This window comes from Canis lupus, chromosome 7 (genome assembly GCF_003254725.2).
Source record: "Canis lupus dingo isolate Sandy chromosome 7, ASM325472v2, whole genome shotgun sequence".
Taxonomy (NCBI): Eukaryota; Metazoa; Chordata; class Mammalia; order Carnivora; family Canidae; genus Canis; species Canis lupus.
In genome coordinates, this window is record NC_064249.1 from 53,832,001 (window position 1) to 53,842,323 (window position 10,323).

General features: G+C 36.6%; 1 protein-coding gene across 5 annotated transcripts in view; it reads left to right on the top strand.

The window, feature by feature from the left end:
- RPRD1A (regulation of nuclear pre-mRNA domain containing 1A) overlaps positions 1-10,323 on the top strand; it is an 82,498-nt gene that overhangs the window by 34,081 nt on the left and 38,094 nt on the right. For 3 of the 5 annotated variants that reach the window (XM_025429122.3, XM_025429120.3, XM_025429121.3), the window contains exons 2-6: positions 1,854-1,983; positions 6,483-6,589; positions 6,669-6,766; positions 9,720-9,846; positions 9,956-10,131. In XM_025429122.3, the coding sequence (XP_025284907.1) occupies positions 1,854-1,983; positions 6,483-6,589; positions 6,669-6,766; positions 9,720-9,846; positions 9,956-10,131 (638 nt within the window). The remainder of the gene's footprint in view (positions 1-1,853; positions 1,984-6,482; positions 6,590-6,668; positions 6,767-9,719; positions 9,847-9,955; positions 10,132-10,323) is intronic. The other 2 variants (XR_004817294.2, XM_035718929.2) reach the window with 1 other exon arrangement.

Here is a 10,323-nt window from a genome sequence, read left to right on the forward strand (position 1 = left end):
AAAGATTTTATTTATTTATGAAACACACACGCACAGAGAGAGAAGCAGAGACACAGGCAGAGGGAGGAGCAGGCTCCATGCAGGGAGCCTGATGTGGGACTTGATCCCGGGACTTCAGGATCACGCCCCGGGCCAAAGGTGGTGCTAAACCCCTGAGCAACCTGGGCTGCCCTACAAATAGTTTTAAATGGAAGTAAGTTTTTTTACTGAAAATTTGGAGAAGGGGTGGGTACACCTGATAGCGGTTTCTAGGTATTTTTCATATTTTAGCCTGGGTTTCACAAAGGGAAAAAAATGAAAATAATGTCTTGATATTTGAACCTTATACAAATCCATGCTCCTGGTGTGGTTTGTTTGTTTGTTTTTTTAATATACTGGGAAATATATTTTGAAATCTTGTAAATTTTTGCTTTAATGTACGTTGTAGAAACCATTCTGAAGAGATGGTAGCCCATGGATTTAAAAGTATTCCAGGACCCCAGGATCATGACCTGGGCCAAAGGCAGAGATGCTCAACCATTGAGCCACCCAGGCTCCCCAGGCCACATCTTTCAATAGGCCAACGAGACCATTCTGATGGATGGCACAGATTTGTAAAGTCTGGCCATCTCTGACTCACTATTTTAGTTTCTCCTAAGAAGGTTGTGTCACTAGTTTCCCTTCAAGAAAGATGTGAACTCAGAAATGGCTTTTACTGTATTGAATGATTAAACTGTGAATACTCAAATCTAGAGGACCAAATGTAGTCTGCCTGTTTTTGTCGTAAATCCAGTAAACTGGCCTACGTTAATGGTGCACTGGATTATCAGTCCTGACCCTGGGTTTCCTTTACCATTGAATGTGGATGCCACAGAGTACAGTGTTTCTGAATATAACTGTACAACTTTGAATAATTCATATTTAATTCTAGTAAAATTATAAAAAGAGCCAATATAAAAGATTATGTTCAAATAACTAAAATTTACCTATACCTATGACTCTTATTTGAGTGACACTCAATACTATACTACTTAGCATTGTAACTAGTAAAAATGTATTCTGGCCCACAATTGTTAAAATCTTTTCTGTTCTTTTAGAAGGATGATTACACTCACAGAATATAGTGAGAAAGGACATCCTTTTGTCAGTGAATCAGTTATTTAAGGCCATGTCATCCAAAGTGGATGAAAATCTAAACTGCCCATTTGATCTCCCTAACATTTACTCTGTTAGCTTGGGAAATATTTATTTCATAAACAAAAAATACATAAATAAATTGAAGTGATGTGTCTTTCAGCATATTTTACATTTCATACTCTTGTTTTACAATAACTTAATGATAACTGTAAAACCAGTGTGGGTATTAGAACAGTCATAAATTCAAGCTTTAGGATACCATCTTAACATGACCACTCACTATCTTACTTTAAATAAGATGTATTTCATGTAGTGTTTACTAATTTTAACAAAATTTAGTACAGATAGAGTTACAGATATGCATTTTTACCGACTTGAGGATTTTGGTGTTATAAAACTATTAATTTGGGATTAATGATAAAACTAGGAATCAAAGGTAAGTAATTTGGGCAATTTAGTAAAAGAGCAAGGAAACAAATTAATTATGGACGAGTTCCTTCTCCTGAGTCCTTTTTTTTCCTTCACATGATCCATCTCCAGAAACTAGAAACCTAGTGAATTAAAGAATAGTGACTTGATAAGTCTGGTAGTAGAATGAGAAGCTAGAGTTGAACATGATACATAAAAGTTAGTATGTTTGTTGTAGTTCTCAAACTACTTGATTTAGATATTGGGAAGGTTTGTCCAAGTTAAATGAAGATATTTTAAATAGATTTTTAATTTTTTTTTTTTTCCAGCTAAACCAAACAGGAAGCTTACTTTTCTCTACCTAGCCAATGATGTCATTCAGAACAGCAAAAGGAAGGGGCCGGAGTTTACAAAAGATTTTGCACCAGTTATAGTGGAGGCTTTTAAACATGTTTCAAGGTATGGTAATTGTTTGGGTACTAGGTAATCTGTTTTAAATGCACATAATATGTCCTTTTGTTAAAATTTGCTGTAAGCCATTCAAACAAAAAACAGGGACTGTATTTCTTTGAAATTTTCATTTGAAAAGACTATAAATAGCTTTTGTAAATACATTAAATACTTCTGTGAAGGGAAATTTTTGAATTGTTGCAGTGGTGATAATTTGAAGTACTTGAATTAACAGCTTTAGGAGACCAAAAGCAGCTTCCATATTGGAATGAAGGTATTGAATTGAAAATTTGTGTGCTTATAAAGCTATCAGTTTTCCAACTAACATTTCTGGATAATAGTTGTTCCCTTTCCTTTCATATTGCTTGTAATTCTAAGGGTTTTTTTAGCGTTAGAGTATATATCATAACATTTTAAAATGCTTTAGAACTATAGAATATTTATTTAGAATATTTACAAGCCTGTTGAAAAATTTTGCTACAGAAAAATTCTAAGGAATAAAGTCAATGCTTTGGCTTAAGCCCTTTTTAAAGCTTATTTCCAAACCTGCACAAGTATTTGGTAGATTACTGGGTAAACATTATTGGGGTAGACTACTGAATCCATCTGAATTATAGAATCCAGGGGTAAATAAAGATCTGTGTTGAATGATTTTAGGATGAAAATATACTCCAGGCATGCCCCGCAACTTTAGTCATAGTGGATACATTTTTCAAAAATTAGTGTGTAAAATACTGCTGTATGTTACTTTCTTAAATGAATATTATTTATCTTTCCATTTATTTATTTATTTATTTATTTATTTATTTATTTATTTATGATAGTCACAGAGAGAGAGAGAGGCAGAGACACAGGCAGAGGGAGAAGCAGGCTCCATGCACCGGGAGCCCGATGTGGGACTTGATCCCGGGTCTCCAGGATCGCGCCCTGGGCCAAAGGCAGGCGCCAAACCGCTGCGCCACCCAGGGATCCCTTATCTTTCCTTTTAGATAACTTTTACCATCTTTTCAGATGTTGGCATTTCTTAAGAGTTCAGTCATAGGCCCTCTTCCCTGTGGTCATATTCTTCACTTGACCTCTGGGCAATTTCATACATTATATAAATTTAGTTATTATCTACACCCTGATAACTCACAATCTTACATGCCAATCCAGATGTGTTTCTTTCTTTTAGTTCTTTGTGTCCTGTTGCCTAATAAATTTCTAGTTCCATGCCTCCAGACATCTCAAACATATAATGTCTCATATTGAATTCTTATTATGTCCTTGCTCTCTGCCAGACTTGTTCCTCCTTTAGTTTTCACTCTCAGTGGATGCCAACTCCATCTATCCAAAGGCCCATCTGAGAAATAGGGTGTTATCTTTAACTTTCTCTAATACTGTGATTTATAGTATTATCACATTCTCCTTTCTTCTTCATTCCTCTTCTTCTTTGTAGTATATATAGTTCCCACAGTTCTTTAGATTTCTTTCCATTCCAATTTCCATAATGTCTTTTTTTTTTTTAAGATTTTTATTATTAGAGGGGGGAAAGAGAGAGTATGCAGGCATAATAGCACAAGTGGTGGGGCAGAGGGAGGTGCAGAGGGAGAGAGAGAAGCAGACTCTTTACTGAGCTGGGAGCCTGACATGCACCTTCATCCCAGGACCCCAAGATTATGACCTTAGCTGAAGGCAGGCACTTAACTGACTGAGCCTCCCAGGTTCCCCCATATTGTCATTTCTATATAATTGCAGGAGCCTCCAGTATTATTTAATCCATTTAGGAAACTAGCCACAGTTGCAGAGCTGATCATAACATTCCCTTGCCTTTGAGTTCTCATTTGTCCCAGAGATCACATCTGTAGTCCTGAGCAAGACTTAAGGTATTGTTTCATGGCCCTGTCCACATCTTCAACTCCTATCTCACATTTCTTCCACATATACACTTTATAGTCCAAGTTTAGGTTAACTGAACTCTTAGTTTTTCTACCTTAAAAATATGTTGCCTCTCCTGAAAAATTCAATAAAGTGTTTATTGACTACCTACTATGTGCTGGGGCCTAAGAATACTGTAGTTAACGGGATAAAGTTCTGTCCTAGTGGAGCTTGCACTTCAGTGGATGACAAAGGTAATAGCTAGATGGAGAGGGGAATATATATTATGACAGTAGGTAAATACTATGAAGAAACAAATTAAGGAAAGAACTAGATAATATGAGAGCTTTATATCATGAGATAAAGAATGACTATTTTGGGGAAGTGGCATTTGAACAGAGACTGAAGGAAAAGATGAAATGTGCTACTTGAGCATGTTGAGGGAGAGGATTCTAGGTAGAGGAATACTGGCAGAAACAGTTGCGTGCTGGGCATATTTGAGGATCAGCAAGAAGAAGGTATCTAGAGAATGTGTACTGAGTAGCCAGGAAGTAGAACATGTCTACTTTGTGGTCCAGGATAAGGATTTTGGTTTTATTCTTGGTATGATTTTTTTTTTTAAGATTTTATTTATTTATTCATGAGAGACAAAAGAGAGAGAGAGAGAGGCAGAGACATAGGCAGAGGGAGAAGCAGGCTCCATGCAGGGAGCCCGATGTGGGACTCAGTCCCGAGACTCCAGGATCACGCCCTGGGCTGAAGGCAGGGGCTAAACCGCTGAGCCTAATCTTGGTATGATTGATAGTTCTTTGGGGATTGAAGAGCAGTATGATTTGTTGTTGTTGTTGTTGTTGTTTTAATAAAGATTTTACTTATTTATGCATGAGAGACAATCAGAGAGACAGAAAGAGAGAGGCAGAGACACAGGCAAGGGAGAAGCAGGCTCCACTCCGTGCAGGGAGCCAGGCATGGGACTCGATCCCGGGTCTCCAGGATCCCACCCTGGGCTGAAGGCAGCGCTAAACCGCTGAGCCACCAGGGCTGCCCGATCAGTATGATTTGATTGACATTAGTGGAGCATAGAGCGAAAAGTAAGAGCCTAAGAGACCAACAAGAAGACTTAAGAAACCCAGGGCAGCCCGGGTGGCTCAGTGGTTTAGCTCTGCCTTCAGCCCAGGGTGTGATCCTGGAGACCCAGGATCAAGTCCCACGTCGGGCTCCCTACATGGAGCCTGCTTCTCCCTCTGCCTGTGTCTTTGCCTCTCTCTCTCTCTCTGTGTCTCTCATGAATAAATAAATAAAATCTTAAGAAAAGAAAAGAAAAATCCAAACAAGAGGTAATAGCAGTTCAGTGTACAGTGGTAGTGATGAAGGCAGTAGGAGGTGGTTGGGAGTAGTCTGTTTGCCACTTCCCTGTTTCAGGCATCTGATCTCAAATATCATTTCCTCAGATTATTTGTTTTATTTTTTATTATTTATTTTTAGATTTTATTTATTCATGAGAGACATTGAGAGAGAGAGAGTCAGAGACATAGGCTGAGGGAGAAGCAGGCCTCCATGCTGGGAGTCCAATATGGGACTCGATCCCGGGATCACACCCTGAGGCGAAGGCAGACAGACGCTCAACTGCCAAGCCATCCAGGTGTCCCCCTCAGATGCTTTTTAAAATCTTTCTTGAAATGGATGAGGCCTCTGTATTATGCTTGTCTCTAAAACCTTGTTCTTTTTTTGGCACTTATAAATAACAACAGCTGCCATAAAGCTCCATTTGTTTCTCCAGTGTCAAAAATAGAGTGTTGATCAATAAGTATTTGTTAAATAAATTTAAAAATCACAATTTGAAATCTTCTTAGCGTCATATTCAGCCCCCATTCAGTTAGGGCCATCTTCTTTGTAAGCCCCTACTAGCCAGTAAGAGTACTTTTTACATTTTTTTTGATAATTTTTTGTTTAATAATGTGTTTAGGGGCACCTGGTTGGCTTAGTCGGTAGAATGTATGACTCTTGATCTTGGGGTTGTAAGTTTGAACCCCATTTTGGCTATAGAGATTACTTAAAAAATAAAATCTTTAAAAATATATATCTATAAGCTTTTTTTTTCTTTAAAGATTTTATTTACTTATTCATGATAGAGAGAGAGAGATAGGCAGAGGGAGAAGCAGGCTCCATGCCGGGAGCCTGATGTGGGACTCGATCCTGGGACTCCAGGATCACGCCCTGGGCCAAAGGCAGGCACTGAACCACTGAGCCCCACCCAGTGATCCCCCCTATCTATAAGCTTTTTTTTTTTTTTTTTCATTTATGATAGTCACAGAGAGAGAAAGAGAGGCAGAGACACAGGCAGAGGGAGAAGCAGGCTCCATGCACTCGGAGCCCGATGTGGGATTCGATCCCGGGTCTCCAGGATTGTGCCTTGGGCCAAAGGCAGGCGCCAAAGCGCTGCGCCACCCAGGGATCCCTCTATAAGCTTTTAAAGGAAGCAGAGGATATGTCTGTCTTAATCACTTCACCCCTGAACTTCTGGTCACATACTGGTGCTCAGTAAATATTTGGACAGCTTTTTTCAGGGAATGAGTATGTGGTTGTATTGAAAATCACCATTACCTTTTCAGTAGCTCTATTAATTATTTTATTTATTTTTTTTTCTTTAGTGAAACTGATGAAAGTTGTAAGAAGCATCTTGGAAGGGTATTATCTATTTGGGAAGAAAGGTCTGTTTATGAGAATGATGTGTTAGAACAACTTAAGCAAGCTCTGTGTAAGTGTGTAATCTTTTATTATGATCTCTTCGTTAAAATGTTTGCTTTCATTAAAACTTCAGTGTTCTTTCAATTCAGATGGTGATAAGAAGCCTAGGAAGCGAACTTATGAACAGATAAAGGTGGATGAAAATGAAAACTGTTCCTCTCTGGGATCTCCAAGTGAACCACCACAGGTAGAAGTTTTTCTCTGTTAAGGGAGTTATGTTACTATTACTTCATGTGGCCTTGAATCAAGCTTTATTAATTTCAAAGTTTTACTTTTATAAATTGATTTTTATTATTGTAATTTAGTAAAAGAAGCTATATGAATATTTATTTTCTGATTAACAGATTGCTTATGTTTAATGTAGCATGTTATATGTTGTGTATTAGGCAACTGTATTTTGCATAGAAAAGGCAACTGTATTTTGCATAGAAAGAGGATATCTGATTGTTAAGTATGATTAGGTCTGGTGAGATATCTGCCATTTAAATAGTTTCATTTTAAATAAAAAAAACATTGTATGATAAGGCTATATTTTAATATAATTTAAGTGCATTGAAAATGCCATTCCTTAACATTGCCCTTTAGAGTACTTTTTCTTTTAAACATGTAAAAATGAGTGTTAACAGTAACAAGCATGTATTCATACAGTTCTGTGTAACTATATAGAATCATTTAATTCCATGGTAAAAATAAAATGGATTAGAGTCATTATCTTAATACCCCATGTCCTCCCAAGTTGATACAGTATAGCATTCTTTACCCGTCAGATGATTCCAGAAAGACATTTTTAACTTTTAATTATGTGGGCATTGAGTGTTAAAGCTTCCTCCTTCTATGTTTCAAACATATAGGAGGGACAGATAAAATTTAAAAGGAGAAAATGAAGACATAGCCATACTCATAAAACAAGGTAAATATCTTTGTGGGCTAGAAATGGTACAGAAGCACAACTCCATATGTGAACCAGAGCCTGGTTCTTGCTAAACTTTGGTCTGGAAGCAGACATGGCTTTCCAGAAATACTAGGGTAATAAGAACTCACAGTGCTCTGTGAGAGTTGGAGGACTGGACCTGAATTCACTGCATGAAACCAGAGGCTGGGTGAAACTCTTTTTCCATTGAACGGAGCTTGAACGAAAGATAAAACCAGTTACTCCTAGAACTGTGGGTTTATTATATCAATATTTGTACTGGAGAGGGAGAATAATCTGACCAAGGTGCTCAGCTAGGACCTGAACTCAATTAATTGCCTGTTCACTCCCTGACAGGAGGTGCTGAAGCCCACATAAACACTAGGGGAAAAAGCTTGAGTAAAAAATAAGAACATAACATTTCAAACAACCAAGCGCTAAGGATTATATCTCTTTTTATTTGATAATAATTCAAGACAAAGCACTTTGTGCTAAGAGCCCTGTTATGATTTCATAAACAGTATTTTACCTGAGTTCCTAGATACAGGGTCTGATCCTCTTGTGTTCTCCCTGGTAAGAAGAATAGCCTCAGTTGTACTTCTTAGGAGTATCTGTCCAACTCTAATCTAGTATTTAAATGCTGTTGCTTTTCATTTTATAATGATTATTTTCAGATTAGTTGTACTGCTTTATTCTTAGTGATTCAGCTTTGTAGTTACCATTTTATTTATGTCATTCTTTATAAGAATGGCTACAATTTCTCTTTGTAGGATCCAGTTGAACTCATTTCATTTTCCTCTATTAGAAAGTTTTAAGGTAGTAGTGTTTTCAGACAACTTTGCTTTTTTTTCTGATCCTTGACCCAGCCCTGGAAACTTTGAATTAACTCACATGGAAATGTGAAGGTGAGATAAGAGTAGGTTTTAGTTAAAGCATGCATGTCAAGACTATAAAGCCAGATTGCTTCTCAGAACTTCAGAAAATTTTAGAGCTTTCTAAGTCTGAGTAAAAATGACGATATAAAGGTTAATTGGGGTACCATGAGAAACAAGCTTCCTGATAATCACTGTTGCTCTTAAGCTCACTTTCATTTGTGGGGGCATATATATCAAAATGACTTTGTAAAATATTAGAATTAAACACATAGTAATGAATTAAAAGCATATGTGGGATAGTATATTTCTTACTAGGCTCCATTCATTCTTACCATGTGTGATGATTTACTGTGTGCTAGACCCCAGTGACAGCATTTTCTTGGAATAGCTTAAAGAAAAATCAGTAATCATCTGTCAGTGTCATCTTAATGTATACACTGAATTGGTTAGATCTTATATTTTTAAGAGTGTGTGTGATTACCTACTGTTCCAGAAACTAGTCTTAGAGATTAAAAAAAGAAAAGAAGGAGGTGGGATGGAAATGGAGTCCAGTAAAAAGAAAATGTATTCATTTTTCTTTGAAATAAATTTATAGACATTATGAAGTTATCAGCAAAGGCTTGCCATTCCATCCTAATTATATCTGATATAAAAACAATGCAAATAAAATATTCTAATGATAAAATAATTTTTACATTGGTTAAGTGTTATGCAAGTATTAGTCATCAGACATGGAATTTTGTGATATTTTAATAATCTTATTAACAAACTGTAGGATAGTTGTAGATGCCCTATTTGAACATACTCCAGAACTACACTGTTCTTGTGCTTTAATTACATCATGTAGAAATAGAATCTGTGAGACTCTTTGTTGTAGTAGAACATGCTTTGTATCCCCCTTCCCAAATATCCAATTTGGTATTAAAAGATTCTGCTCATGTATAATGATAATATAATGAATATGTTGTATAAAACTTTATTGTCTAGGTTGAAATTATAGCCTGATTTCCCTTTTGCCATTGTATGTATTTGGCATATAAATCAAGCAAGTCACTTTCAGAGTCTGATAATTATTTTTACACTATCTGTCTCTGCCATTGGAGTATGACTTCCTCAAGGCTGAGGGCCATGTCTTATTTTAGTTTCCAATTTATATATTTCTAATACTTAATAGAGTTTAACTTCTTTGTCTTAATATTTCTTAAAAGAAATGGACTACCTCAAAAGTAGTTTATATTTAAAACTTTGCACAGATGTATAGCCCATAGGGAGTGAAAAATATGAAATAAATTATAAGTCTTTTGTATTTGTTTAAGCTTCATTTATTATGGTTCTAAAGTTGTGTAACTTTTTAGACTCTAGATCTTGTTAGAGCATTACAAGATCTAGAGAATGCAGCTTCAGGTGATGCAGCAGTTCATCAAAGAATAGCATCTTTACCTGTTGAAGTCCAAGAAGTATCCCTACTAGATAAGATAACAGGTAAGAAAAGAAAATGTGATCTGGAACTTTTTTGGAAGTCAGGGTGAGGGAACGGCATATGGCATTGTTTTTGTTGTATAATAATGTTATTATTCTGTGCTTTTCTTAGATAAAGAATCTGGAGAAAGGCTTTCTAAAATGGTAGAGGATGCTTGTATGTTGCTGGCAGATTACAATGGCAGATTGGCAGCTGAAATAGATGATAGGAAGCAACTCACTCGAATGTTAGCAGATTTTCTTCGTTGTCAAAAGGAAGCCCTTGCAGAGAAAGAGCATAAATTGGAAGTGCGTAACCTTTTCCTTCTTTAGTGCTTATTTGTTTAATTTATTTTTTGGTAGGAATTTCAAAATACTATGTTCCCACACATTTTGCACTTTTTTGGACATAGACCTTTTTAGACAATGGCGCAGGTAAGCTACTCCTTGCAAGAATGGGCTTCTTTCTGCTAGAAGCAAATCAGCCTAATTAAACTTAGA